This window comes from Lampris incognitus, chromosome 11, assembly GCF_029633865.1.
Source record: "Lampris incognitus isolate fLamInc1 chromosome 11, fLamInc1.hap2, whole genome shotgun sequence".
Classification (NCBI taxonomy): domain Eukaryota; kingdom Metazoa; phylum Chordata; class Actinopteri; order Lampriformes; family Lampridae; genus Lampris; species Lampris incognitus.
Genome location: NC_079221.1, coordinates 12,006,093 through 12,020,876, shown reverse-complemented (window position 1 = coordinate 12,020,876; position 14,784 = coordinate 12,006,093). Strand labels below are relative to the sequence as shown.

At 40.0% G+C, this 14,784-nt stretch overlaps 1 protein-coding gene across 3 annotated transcripts in view; it reads right to left on the bottom strand.

Moving 5' to 3' along the window:
- The window catches only part of phf11 (PHD finger protein 11), a 37,148-nt gene that overhangs the window by 13,166 nt on the left and 9,198 nt on the right, over positions 1–14,784 (bottom strand). For all 3 annotated transcript variants that reach the window (XM_056289675.1, XM_056289677.1, XM_056289676.1), the window contains 12 exons: positions 14,667–14,689; positions 14,073–14,134; positions 13,814–13,893; positions 9,156–9,178; positions 8,429–8,463; positions 8,266–8,333; positions 5,814–5,836; positions 5,087–5,121; positions 4,924–4,991; positions 2,472–2,494; positions 1,741–1,775; positions 1,578–1,645 (listed from right to left, as the gene is read on the bottom strand). In XM_056289675.1, coding sequence (XP_056145650.1) covers positions 1,578–1,645; positions 1,741–1,775; positions 2,472–2,494; positions 4,924–4,991; positions 5,087–5,121; positions 5,814–5,836; positions 8,266–8,333; positions 8,429–8,463; positions 9,156–9,178; positions 13,814–13,893; positions 14,073–14,134; positions 14,667–14,689 — 543 coding nt within the window. The remainder of the gene's footprint in view (positions 1–1,577; positions 1,646–1,740; positions 1,776–2,471; positions 2,495–4,923; positions 4,992–5,086; positions 5,122–5,813; positions 5,837–8,265; positions 8,334–8,428; positions 8,464–9,155; positions 9,179–13,813; positions 13,894–14,072; positions 14,135–14,666; positions 14,690–14,784) is intronic.

Genomic DNA, 14,784 nt, shown 5'->3' with positions numbered 1-14,784 from the left:
TGTATTGCTGGCAAAAAACAAAACAAAAAACCCAACAACCCTAATTTGGGTCTTCCCTACCTCCTACCATTAAGTAAAGAAAGAAAATTGTCATTCCAAGATCTCCAATACTCCCAAAACAATTTAAATTTTTTACAAAAATTAAGATTATGTAATAACTTAAAATTAAAAATGTCAAAAAAAACAAACAAATTGGTTTTCCAGTGGAACATAAAATCAACTCAATTAAAACTAAATGGTGGGCTGTAAAAGCGACAGGGTGGATCTGACAATTAACAACTCGAGCAGTAAAAGAACTAGATACATAAAGCCTGCCTTATCTAGCTGCACCAACTCTGCCATCTGATATTTTGACCCAAGTGCACTGTCTAACTGAAGGTTGTTTCATCCTCCACACAACCAAACCAGTTTCCTTTATGACATGGGACAAAATAGAGGATAACTGAAGGTGGGGCTCCTCTACAGTCCTATCTGAAGTAAAATCAGTGCACCAATTCCAGTCTCCACCCAATACAATACACTCTCCTGGATCAAGTCAATTTTATTTGTATAGCCCAATATCACAAATTACAAATTTGCCTCAAGGGGCTTTACAGCAATGCAACATTCTGTCCTTAGACCCTCGCATCGGGTAAGGAACAGCTCCCTAAAAAAAAAAACCTTTAACAGGGAGAAAAAATAGGAAGAAACCTCAGAGAGAGCAACAGAGGTGGGATCTCTCTCCCAAGACGGACAACGTGCAATGGATGTTGTGTTTACACAATTTACAGAATGTATCAATGCCACTTTAATTTTTCTTTCAAAATTTTAAAAAGCCCTTCACGCTCAGAGTATTGGTTTGGTGCATAAACATTAACAAAACTAAAGATAAATGCCTCTATTTCAGCTTTCACCATAAGGACTCTGCCCTTCACAATCTCTGTGCTGGATATAATGTTTGTGTTTAGAGTAGGAGAAAGTAGAGTAGGGGAACTGGGGGAATAGTGTGGTCCTCCCACATGCTAGGTCCCCCTGGCAAAACTCCTCTGTCAGGTGAAAAGAAGCGGCTGGCAACTCCACATGTATCGGAGGAGACATGTGGTAGTCTGCAGCCCTCCCTGGATTGGCAGAGGGGGTGGAGCAGCGACCGGGACAGCTCAGAAGTCAAGTCAAGTCCATTTTATTTGTATAGCCAAGTATCACGAATTAGTGGGGTAATTGGCCAGGTAGAAGTGGAAGAAAAAGGGTGAAAAATCCAAAAAAGGAAGAAAAAAAAAAGAATACGTTTGAAAGGCCTGTGACGGGGCAATTCTGCCTGCCAGTTTTCCACTAAAGGAAATGATGATACTATGAGCTGGATATGAATACAGTTCATTAATAAAAACCATAAGTGCTTATTCTAAAAGTAAAAGAGAAACTGTAGATTAGATAAGTACTTGCATCCCAAAAGAGAGTTAACAAAAGCTAGTCAAGGCAATGACAGGAACTATTGAACTGAACTGCATTTTAAAAGGTTAAATTACAGAGAGGGTTGTGGGTGCAGGATGGTGTAAAAGAATGACTGCTACAGACAAACGGTGAATGGAAAGCAAACTCACTGAATAAAGGATGGTTTCACCTTCTTCTCCTCTTTTTCCGTTTCTGCTCCGGTGGACAGGCGGATTTCCTGAAGGAGACGAGAGAGGTTGCCTATCCGTTCTTACAACCGGCTGTGGTCACAAATGAACATTTTGTCGAGTCTGTTTTCATGTGATGACAAACCTGGAGGGGAGGCTGCGGGTTTCTCTGCATCGGCTCTGTGAACGGAGATCATCCGTTTAGAGAATAGTCCATCTATGTTAATTATAGATGCACCTACACAGATACTGGTACCCCATATCCCACCGACAGGCTAAAATTAAGTGTTGGTATCGGAGATTTACCCAAGAATAAAATCTGATACCAATATCCAAGAGTAACATGTCATAAATAAAACCAAAATGAATTGATTCACTGCATTTTTGGCACATGGAAGTCTGTATTCCTTTAACAGGTAATAAATAAATAAATAAATAAATCTAATTTTATCTCAATTATTTCACCCATTGACCCCAAAATTAATTTAATGAAATTTAATGAAAATTTTTCTGGCACAGGATACAAATCCTCTACACCAGACTCGACAAATTAAAACAAACAACCATACAAAAAAGAACTACAATATAGTTATTAAAATCACAATAATCTCACAAATAATCACAAATTACATAATGGTCTAAGTCTGCATTGATGAGCAAAAGTAATGGATCGGATTGGTACTCAGTGTAGATACTTAAAAATGTGTACTTGGAATTGGTATCAGCAGTGAAAAAGTGACATCGGTGCATCCCTAATCCTAATACCAACGCTATTAAAAGTATTAGGTAAAGTGTCAGATTAGTTTCTAACTAAGAATTTTGCGGCAGACTCAATCAAAATCAATAAATTAATCAACCATGCAACAGTGATTATACCTGACTGACTGAGGTTCAAGGGCCTAGAGAAAGAGAGAGAGAGTTTTAAAACACTATAACACACTGTTCAAATTGATGCAAACACAGAGCAATCCCAAATTCATGAGGAGTTGACTAAATTGGAGCTAGCTATAAAAGACAATCAGAATCCATTAGACTCCCCAATTACTGAGCAGGAACTCCTTAAGAAACTGTAGGCCCTCAAATCTAAAAAAGTTTGTGGGCCTGATGGCCTCTTGAATGAAATGCTAAAAAACATGAACAAGAAATTCCAATTGGCTTTATTAAAACTATTCAATTTGGTTCTGAGTGTAGGTTACTTTCCTGACATCTTGAATCATGGACTTATAACCCCAATATAGAGAAGTGGAGACAAATTTGACCCTAATAATTGCCAAACCTTCGCCAGATTACTGTGCGAACAGTAATCTGGGGCAGGTTTTCTGTAGTATTATGAATGCCAGACTTCTAAACTTCCTTACCAAGCATATTGCCTAACTAAAAGCCAAATTGGATTTATACCAAAACACTGCACAACTGATCATATTTACACCCTACATGCCCTAATTGATAAACATATAAAACAAAATAAAACAAAAATGTATGCCTCTTTTATTGATTTCCAAAAAGCTTTTGATTCTATTTGGCATGCAGGACTGTTCTATAAAGTTATTGAGAGTGGTGTAGGGGGTAAAACATATGATATCATTAAATCAATGTATTCTGGCAATATGTGTAGCGTAAAAATTGGCAAAAAAAGAACAGAATTCTTTACCCAAGGGCGAGATGTTCATTAGGGCTGTAACCTCAGCCCTGCACTCTTCAATATCTACGTTAATGAATTGGCTACTATACTAGAAAAGTCCTCTGTGCCCGGTGTAAGTCTCCACAGTCAGGAGATAAAATGCCTACTCTTTGCAGATGACCTGGTTCTGCTGTCCCCCACAGCAGATGGCCTACAGCACAGCCTGGATCTGCTAGAACATTACTGCCAGACCTGGGCCCTGACAGTAAACTCCAAAAAGACCAAAATAAGGATATTCCAATAAAGATCCAGCTCTCAGGACATTCTACCTAAATTCTCAATTGGTACAAAACATGTAGAGTACTGCACACACTGCAGCTATCTAGGGTTAAACCTAAGTTCAACTGGACATTTTAATGAAGCACTTCATGATATGAGAGGGAAAGCACACCAGGCTTTCTATGCCATAAAAAAGATATACAAACAGAAATACCAGTTCGAATTTGGTTAGAATTAATTGAGTGTGTTATAGAACCAATTGCACTCTATGGCAGTGAGGTGTGGGATCCCCTTACAAAACAAGACTTTACTCAATGGGATAAACACCCCACTGAGATCTTGCATGCAGAGTTCTGTAAGATTCTCCTACATGTCCAGAGGAAAGCTACAAACAATGCAAGCAGGGCAGAATTACAAATGACAAATTTGCCTCAAGGGGCTTTACAGCAATGCAACATTCTGTCCTTAGACCCTCGCATCGGGTAAGGAACAGCTCCCTAAAAAAAAAGACCTTTAACAGGGAGAAAAAATAGGAAGAAACCTCAGAGAGGGCAACAGAGGTGGGCTCTCTCTCCCAAGACGGACAACGTGCAATGGATGTTGTGTTTACACAATTTACAGAATGTATCAATGCCACTTTAATTTTTCTTTCAAAATTTTAAAAAGCCCTTCACGCTCAGAGTATTGGTTTGGTGCATAAACATTAACAAAAATAAAGATAAATGCCTCTATTTCAGCTTTCACCATAAGGACTCTGCCCTTCACAATCTCTGTGCTGGATATAATGTTTGTGTTTAGAGTAGGAGAAAGTAGAGTAGGGGAACTGGGGGAATAGTGTGGTCCTCCCACATGCTAGGTCCCCCTGGCAAAACTCCTCTGTCAGGTGAAAAGAAGCGGCTGGCAACTCCACATGTATCGGAGGAGACATGTGGTAGTCTGCAGCCCTCCCTGGATTGGCAGAGGGGGTGGAGCAGCGACCGGGACAGCTCAGAAGTCAAGTCAAGTCCATTTTATTTGTGTAGCCCAGTATCACGAATTAGTGGGGTAATTTGCCAAGTAGAAGTGGAAGAAAAAGGGTGAAAAATCCAAAAAAGGAAGAAAAAAAAAAGAATACGTTTGAAAGGCCTGTGACGGGGCAATTCTGCCTGCCAGTTTTCCACTAAAGGAAATGATGATACTATGAGCTGGATATGAATACAGTTCATTAATAAAAACCATAAGTGCTTATTCTAAAAGTAAAAGAGAAACTGTAGATTAGATAAGTACTTGCATCCCAAAAGAGAGTTAACAAAAGCTAGTCAAGGCAATGACAGGAACTATTGAACTGAACTGCATTTTAAAAGGTTAAATTACAGAGAGGGTTGTGGGTGCAGGATGGTGTAAAAGAATGACTGCTACAGACAAACGGTGAATGGAAAGCAAACTCACTGAATAAAGGATGGTTTCACCTTCTTCTCCTCTTTTTCCGTTTCTGCTCCGGTGGACAGGCGGATTTCCTGAAGGAGACGAGAGAGGTTGCCTATCCGTTCTTACAACCGGCTGTGGTCACAAATGAACATTTTGTCGAGTCTGTTTTCATGTGATGACAAACCTGGAGGGGAGGCTGCGGGTTTCTCTGCATCGGCTCTGTGAACGGAGATCATCCGTTTAGAGAATAGTCCATCTATGTTAATTATAGATGCACCTACACAGATACTGGTACCCCATATCCCACCGACAGGCTAAAATTAAGTGTTGGTATCGGAGATTTACCCAAGAATAAAATCTGATACCAATATCCAAGAGTAACATGTCATAAATAAAACCAAAATGAATTGATTCACTGCATTTTTGGCACATGGAAGCCTGTATTCCTTTAACAGGTAATAAATAAATAAATAAATCTAATTTTATCTCAATTATTTCACCCATTGACCCCAAAATTAATTTAATGAAATTTAATGAAAATTTTTCTGGCACAGGATACAAATCCTCTACACCAGACTCGACAAATTAAAACAAACAACCATACAAAAAAGAACTACAATATAGTTATTAAAATCACAATAATCTCACAAATAATCACAAATTACATAATGGTCTAAGTCTGCATTGATGAGCAAAAGTAATGGATCGGATTGGTACTCAGTGTAGATACTTAAAAATGTGTACTTGGAATTGGTATCAGCAGTGAAAAAGTGACATCGGTGCATCCCTAATCCTAATACCAACGCTATTAAAAGTATTAGGTAAAGTGTCAGATTAGTTTCTAACTAAGAATTTTGCGGCAGACTCAATCAAAATCAATAAATTAATCAACCATGCAACAGTGATTATACCTGACTGACTGAGGTTCAAGGGCCTAGAGAAAGAGAGAGAGAGTTTTAAAACACTATAACACACTGTTCAAATTGATGCAAACACAGAGCAATCCCAAATTCATGAGGAGTTGACTAAATTGGAGCTAGCTATAAAAGACAATCAGAATCCATTAGACTCCCCAATTACTGAGCAGGAACTCCTTAAGAAACTGTAGGCCCTCAAATCTAAAAAAGTTTGTGGGCCTGATGGCCTCTTGAATGAAATGCTAAAAAACATGAACAAGAAATTCCAATTGGCTTTATTAAAACTATTCAATTTGGTTCTGAGTGTAGGTTACTTTCCTGACATCTTGAATCATGGACTTATAACCCCAATATAGAGAAGTGGAGACAAATTTGACCCTAATAATTGCCAAACCTTCGCCAGATTATTGTGCGAACAGTAATCTGGGGCAGGTTTTCTGTAGTATTATGAATGCCAGACTTCTAAACTTCCTTACCAAGCATATTGCCTAACTAAAAGCCAAATTGGATTTATACCAAAACACTGCACAACTGATCATATTTACACCCTACATGCCCTAATTGATAAACATATAAAACAAAATAAAACAAAAATGTATGCCTCTTTTATTGATTTCCAAAAAGCTTTTGATTCTATTTGGCATGCAGGACTGTTCTATAAAGTTATTGAGAGTGGTGTAGGGGGTAAAACATATGATATCATTAAATCAATGTATTCTGGCAATATGTGTAGTGTAAAAATTGGCAAAAAAAGAACAGAATTCTTTACCCAAGGGCGAGATGTTCATCAGGGCTGTAACCTCAGCCCTGCACTCTTCAATATCTACGTTAATGAATTGGCTACTATACTAGAAAAGTCCTCTGTGCCCGGTGTAAGTCTCCACAGTCAGGAGATAAAATGCCTACTCTTTGCAGATGACCTGGTTCTGCTGTCCCCCACAGCAGATGGCCTACAGCACAGCCTGGATCTGCTAGAACATTACTGCCAGACCTGGGCCCTGACAGTAAACTCCAAAAAGACCAAAATAAGGATATTCCAATAAAGATCCAGCTCTCAGGACATTCTACCTAAATTCTCAATTGGTACAAAACATGTAGAGTACTGCACACACTGCAGCTATCTAGGGTTAAACCTAAGTTCAACTGGACATTTTAATGAAGCACTTCATGATATGAGAGGGAAAGCACACCAGGCTTTCTATGCCATAAAAAAGATATACAAACAGAAATACCAGTTCGAATTTGGTTAGAATTAATTGAGTGTGTTATAGAACCAATTGCACTCTATGGCAGTGAGGTGTGGGATCCCCTTACAAAACAAGACTTTACTCAATGGGATAAACACCCCACTGAGATCTTGCATGCAGAGTTCTGTAAGATTCTCCTACATGTCCAGAGGAAAGCTACAAACAATGCAAGCAGGGCAGAATTACAAATGACAAATTTGCCTCAAGGGGCTTTACAGCAATGCAACATTCTGTCCTTAGACCCTCGCATCGGGTAAGGAACAGCTCCCTAAAAAAAAAGACCTTTAACAGGGAGAAAAAATAGGAAGAAACCTCAGAGAGAGCAACAGAGGTGGGCTCTCTCTCCCAAGACGGACAACGTGCAATGGATGTTGTGTTTACACAATTTACAGAATGTATCAATGCCACTTCAATTTTTCTTTCAAAATTTTAAAAAGCCCTTCACGCTCAGAGTATTGGTTTGGTGCATAAACATTAACAAAAATAAAGATAAATGCCTCTATTTCAGCTTTCACCATAAGGACTCTGCCCTTCACAATCTCTGTGCTGGATATAATGTTTGTGTTTAGAGTAGGAGAAAGTAGAGTAGGGGAACTGGGGGAATAGTGTGGTCCTCCCACATGCTAGGTCCCCCTGGCAAAACTCCTCTGTCAGGTGAAAAGAAGCGGCTGGCAACTCCACATGTATCGGAGGAGACATGTGGTAGTCTGCAGCCCTCCCTGGATTGGCAGAGGGGGTGGAGCAGCGACCGGGACAGCTCAGAAGTCAAGTCAAGTCCATTTTATTTGTATAGCCCAGTATCACGAATTAGTGGGGTAATTTGCCAGGTAGAAGTGGAAGAAAAAGGGTGAAAAATCCAAAAAAGGAAGAAAAAAAAAAGAATACGTTTGAAAGGCCTGTGACGGGACAATTCTGCCTGCCAGTTTTCCACTAAAGGAAATGATGATACTATGAGCTGGATATGAATACAGTTCATTAATAAAAACCATAAGTGCTTATTCTAAAAGTAAAAGAGAAACTGTAGATTAGATAAGTACTTGCATCCCAAAAGAGAGTTAACAAAAGCTAGTCAAGGCAATGACAGGAACTATTGAACTGAACTGCATTTTAAAAGGTTAAATTACAGAGAGGGTTGTGGGTGCAGGATGGTGTAAAAGAATGACTGCTACAGACAAACGGTGAATGGAAAGCAAACTCACTGAATAAAGGATGGTTTCACCTTCTTCTCCTCTTTTTCCGTTTCTGCTCCGGTGGACAGGCGGATTTCCTGAAGGAGACGAGAGAGGTTGCCTATCCGTTCTTACAACCGGCTGTGGTCACAAATGAACATTTTGTCGAGTCTGTTTTCATGTGATGACAAACCTGGAGGGGAGGCTGCGGGTTTCTCTGCATCGGCTCTGTGAACGGAGATCATCCGTTTAGAGAATAGTCCATCTATGTTAATTATAGATGCACCTACACAGATACTGGTACCCCATATCCCACCGACAGGCTAAAATTAAGTGTTGGTATCGGAGATTTACCCAAGAATAAAATCTGATACCAATATCCAAGAGTAACATGTCATAAATAAAACCAAAATGAATTGATTCACTGCATTTTTGGCACATGGAAGTCTGTATTCCTTTAACAGGTAATAAATAAATAAATAAATCTAATTTTATCTCAATTATTTCACCCATTGACCCCAAAATTAATTTAATGAAATTTAATGAAAATTTTTCTGGCACAGGATACAAATCCTCTACACCAGACTCGACAAATTAAAACAAAAAACCATACAAAAAAGAACTATAATATAGTTATTAAAATCACAATAATCTCACAAATAATCACAAATTACATAATGGTCTAAGTCTGCATTGATGAGCAAAAGTAATGGATCGGATTGGTACTCAGTGTAGATACTTAAAAATGTGTACTTGGAATTGGTATCAGCAGTGAAAAAGTGACATCGGTGCATCCCTAATCCTAATACCAACGCTATTAAAAGTATTAGGTAAAGTGTCAGATTAGTTTCTAACTAAGAATTTTGCGGCAGACTCAATCAAAATCAATAAATTAATCAACCATGCAACAGTGATTATACCTGACTGACTGAGGTTCAAGGGCCTAGAGAAAGAGAGAGAGAGTTTTAAAACACTATAACACACTGTTCAAATTGATGCAAACACAGAGCAATCCCAAATTCATGAGGAGTTGACTAAATTGGAGCTAGCTATAAAAGACAATCAGAATCCATTAGACTCCCCAATTACTGAGCAGGAACTCCTTAAGAAACTGTAGGCCCTCAAATCTAAAAAAGTTTGTGGGCCTGATGGCCTCTTGAATGAAATGCTAAAAAACATGAACAAGAAATTCCAATTGGCTTTATTAAAACTATTCAATTTGGTTCTGAGTGTAGGTTACTTTCCTGACATCTTGAATCATGGACTTATAACCCCAATATAGAGAAGTGGAGACAAATTTGACCCTAATAATTGCCAAACCTTCGCCAGATTACTGTGCGAACAGTAATCTGGGGCAGGTTTTCTGTAGTATTATGAATGCCAGACTTCTAAACTTCCTTACCAAGCATATTGCCTAACTAAAAGCCAAATTGGATTTATACCAAAACACTGCACAACTGATCATATTTACACCCTACATGCCCTAATTGATAAACATATAAAACAAAATAAAACAAAAATGTATGCCTCTGTTATTGATTTCCAAAAAGCTTTTGATTCTATTTGGCATGCAGGACTGTTCTATAAAGTTATTGAGAGTGGTGTAGGGGGTAAAACATATGATATCATTAAATCAATGTATTCTGGCAATATGTGTAGTGTAAAAATTGGCAAAAAAAGAACAGAATTCTTTACCCAAGGGCGAGATGTTCATCAGGGCTGTAACCTCAGCCCTGCACTCTTCAATATCTACGTTAATGAATTGGCTACTATACTAGAAAAGTCCTCTGTGCCCGGTGTAAGTCTCCACAGTCAGGAGATAAAATGCCTACTCTTTGCAGATGACCTGGTTCTGCTGTCCCCCACAGCAGATGGCCTACAGCACAGCCTGGATCTGCTAGAACATTACTGTCAGACCTGGGCCCTGACAGTAAACTCCAAAAAGACCAAAATAAGGATATTCCAATAAAGATCCAGCTCTCAGGACATTCTACCTAAATTCTCAATTGGTACAAAACATGTAGAGTACTGCACACACTGCAGCTATCTAGGGTTAAACCTAAGTTCAACTGGACATTTTAATGAAGCACTTCATGATATGAGAGGGAAAGCACACCAGGCTTTCTATGCCATAAAAAAGATATACAAACAGAAATACCAGTTCGAATTTGGTTAGAATTAATTGAGTGTGTTATAGAACCAATTGCACTCTATGGCAGTGAGGTGTGGGATCCCCTTACAAAACAAGACTTTACTCAATGGGATAAACACCCCACTGAGATCTTGCATGCAGAGTTCTGTAAGATTCTCCTACATGTCCAGAGGAAAGCTACAAACAATGCAAGCAGGGCAGAATTAGGCCAATACCCACTAATATTAAAAATACAAAAAAGAACAATTAACTTTTGGACACATCTAAAACTAAGTGACCCCCTCTCGTATCATCACCAAGCCCTGCAATGCCAAGAACTGAATAGTAATAGGAACCCCTTTACCCAACTGGTCCTGAGGCTGAGAGCACAAACCTGCTCTATTAACCCACCTCAGGAACACAACACATCACCAATCAGACTCAATCAAATTATGAAACAGTTAAAACAAAGCTACATCACCTATTGGCAAACACAAACAAAAAGACAAAAGCAAAATGCAGTGCTATCTGGCTTTAAATCAACAGTACACCACGGCAGATGATGTGAGCATGGTGACTGATCAACAATTCAAAAGAACCTTGACTGTGTGCAGACTGAGCGAGCACAGCCTTGCTGTTGAAAAGGGGAAATGCAGGAAAACCTGCCCCCTGCAGAGCAAAGGCTGTGCTGTCACTGCAGCCTCAGTGAGCCTGAAACGGAGCTACACTTCCTCACCTCATGGGAAAAATATAAACATCTTAGAGAAGCACATTTTAAACAATTCGAACTAACAACAAAAGGTTTTCTTAACCTATAAGACAAAGAAAAACTACCAGTCCTACTAGGGGAAGACTCAAAGAGCTGTAAGTTAGCAGCAGTCTATATTGCTGCCTGCCATAAAGTGAGGGACGGTGAGTGTAAGTTAGCAGCAGTCAATGTTGCTGCCTGCCATAAAGTGAGGGACAGTGAGTGTAAGTTAGCAGCTGTCTATATTGCTGCCTGCCATAAAGTGAGGCACAGTGAGCGTAAGTTAGCAGCAGTCTACATTGCTGCCTGCCATAAAGTGAGGCACAGTGAGTGTAAGTTAGCAGCAGTCTATATTGCTGCCTGCCATAAAGTGAGGAACAGCGAGTGCAAGTTAGCAGCGGTCTATATTGCTGCCTGCCATAAAGTGAGGCACAGTGATTGTAAGTTAGCAGCAGTCTATATTGCTGCCTGCCACAAAGTGAGGTACAGTGAGTGTAAGTTAGCAGCAGTCTATATTGCTGCCTGTCATAAAGTGAGGGACAGTGAGTGACAGTCACCTGACACATTGTTGCTGTTATATTTGATGACAGTATATTCGTTTTGTTTTGTACTATGTTTCTTTGCTGTGCAATGTTTCTTTGCTGTAGTATGTTTGTTTTCAATAATGTTTTCCAATTAATGTTTAGCTTTTTTCAATGTTTAAACTCTTGTCTGTGAATGTTCTCATTCATCCAGGTCATGGTTATCCAAAGGAATTGAATCAAGTGCAACTGGACTTGGTATATATCTGTGAAGACGTTTCGTCTCTCATCCAAGAGGCTTCATCAGTTCGTGCCTTTCTGACTAGACCAAGCTAGTCTGACTGGCTGGTGATGAAACTCAGATATTTATCCTCTTTGGAGTCGTTATCAGAGCTATTGATGTCCATGGCTCATGGTGTTCCGATGTTTGGCAACGCCCGTCGTTATCAGAGGTATTGATGTGCATGGCTCTTTGTGATCCGATGTTAAGCAGCGACGGTCGTTGGGGGTATTAGTTTCGACTTCGTTAGTGCTCCATTCAGTGGTCATGAGTCGTTGGAACCGTTAGTGACCGACTGTTGTTCTTGGAGGCTAGGCTTCTTGAGTCTCCTGGGTAGAGATGAAAGGACGGCATTGTAAGTGGGCCATCCGTTTGTGTAGTGGTTGTTTGGTTCCTCCTATGTATAGGTCAGTGCAATCCTCATTGGATTGTATAGCATACACCAAATTGCTTTTTTTGGGTGTGTGGTACACAGTCTTTGGGATGAACCAGTCTTTGTCGGAGTGTGTTGCTGAGTTTGAAGAACATACGGGATGACTATGTTATTCCTTTTCTCCTCATCGCTCTACCGGTTGGTCTTTTAAACTCTTGCTTTGGCAATATATACAGTGTTATGTCATGCCAATAAAGCCATTTTAATTGAATTGAGAGAGAGAGAGACCAAATTAGTCAACATTATTGTGTTCTCCCCCCACCCACCCCTTTTCTCCCAATTGTACCTGGCCAATTACCCAGGGCTCGAAATTAACTTTTTTCCTCAGTGTCCAAAAACTGTCCCGAATTCTACTTTGTATTGTCCCGGATATAACCAACAGTGTCCCAAATTTTAATTCTTGTCGTCGCCCCCCCCCAATTATGCAGAATACATATAATTTGATCCTTTTTTGTCACTTAATCATCACACCATGGACTCTGGTCCACCATATACGTTTAAAATACTTATTCTTTTATTAAACATATGAATATTAGTTTCGGGAGTTTCAGGAGTCGGCAATCGTTTCGGGAGTCGGCAGTATTGGGGCTTGCATCAGGGGGCTGTTTATTCAACCACCTCAGCATTTCTTTCTTCTTCTTCTTTTAACTGTCGTTGATGATGGTCTATCGCTCTGGCTCTATGAATGCTGCATTGGCGCGAGTCAAGCAGCAGCCACTGGCAGGGTGGATGACGTAGAATGCATTCTATGATTTGCACGAACAGGTGATTGACTGACCCATCGTGAGGTGCCGCAAGAATGTAAGCCTTCTGTAGTTTCGCCGTTCACACGTTTTTATTAAATTATTCAAACGATAAAGTAACATCTAGATACTCATAATTAATGACTTTGCAAATAACACCTATTTCGAAGTTTACTTTGACATTTTTTTTCACTGTCCCAGAATTGTCCCAGACAAAATATATTTGTGTCCCAGTAGGATTTTTTATGGTCCCCGGGACATCGGAACATCATTAATTTCGAGCCCTGCAATTACCCCACTCTTCCGAGCTGTGCCGGTTGCTGCTCCACCCCCTCTGCCAATCCAGGGAGGGCTGCAGACTACCACACGCCTCCTCCAATACATGTGGAGTTGCCAGCCGCTTCTTTTCACCTGACAGTGAGGAGTTTTGCCAGGGGGACGTAGCGCGTGGGAGGATCACGCTATTCCCCCCAGTTCCCCCTCCCTCCCCGAACAGACACCCCGACCGACCAGAGGAGGTGCTTGTGCAGTGACCAGGACACATACCCACACCCGGCTTCCCACCCGCAGACACTTGCGTCTGAAGGGACGCCCGACCAAGCTGGAGGGAACACGGGTATTCGAACCGGGATCCCCGTGTTGGTAGGCAACAGAATAGACCACCACGCTACTCAGACGCCCCCTCTCCTATTTTCAAGGTGGAATAACTGAATTATATTTACTCTGTCGGCTGGATCTGACTTTCTGTTGCTGTCTATGTCCGACTCTAGCAGGGCAAAGATTCCCACATCGGTTTCATCACCTGCTGAGAAGAAAGATGGGGAAAAAAAAAAAAAGAGAATCAGTGTTTTTTATCTTCTCACCCTGTTTGTTTTCAAGGTGTATGTGTACTGAATAAATCCGAAGTGTGTAAACCCATCAGTCTCTGGTGTACGTGTGTGATGGAGGCTATTAGAAAGGTCCTGGACAAGATGAGCTGACCTGAGTCTGAAGGGTCATCCAAAATTCTCCTCTTCAGTTTTCTTTTGGGAGTGCACACATATCTGTCACAGAGGAGAGAGTAGACAGAAACCCAGTAGATGCAGTTAAAACCACTGGGCCCGTATAGCCAACAATGGGCAACATCAAATAATACATGCAACAGGACGTTTATTCAGACAAAAATCAGACCGTAATTAATCCTCTAAAGATTACACACCACAATTTTAGTTAAAACACACACACACACACACACACACACACACACACACACACACACACACACACACACACACACACACAAACAACAAAAGAAAATCTTTGTCAAGTTGTCCATTGGTCACACTAAAAAATTTCATGTATAGGTGAAAGTAGTCATTTACAGAGGACATGCTTCATATCCAAGCAAATAATTATGTTCTTCAAATCAAGAATAATCGTCCTGATTAATCATGATGATGGTTAGTCATCTAGTAAATAAACAGATTATTATTTTAGTCATAATCATGCAGCCCTCAGCTGAAAGGATGAAATACAACTTAAAAATGGAGGGCAGTCAAGCAAACGACCAGTAAATAATCCTGGTTTGTCACTTACTTGTCAGTAGAACTCGAATGTCTCTGTCGTAAAAAAAAAAAAAAAAAAAAATCAACATTAAAATCAGTTGATAATTTCTTATCTAGGACATGGCATGAAACCTGATAGGTAGAAATGT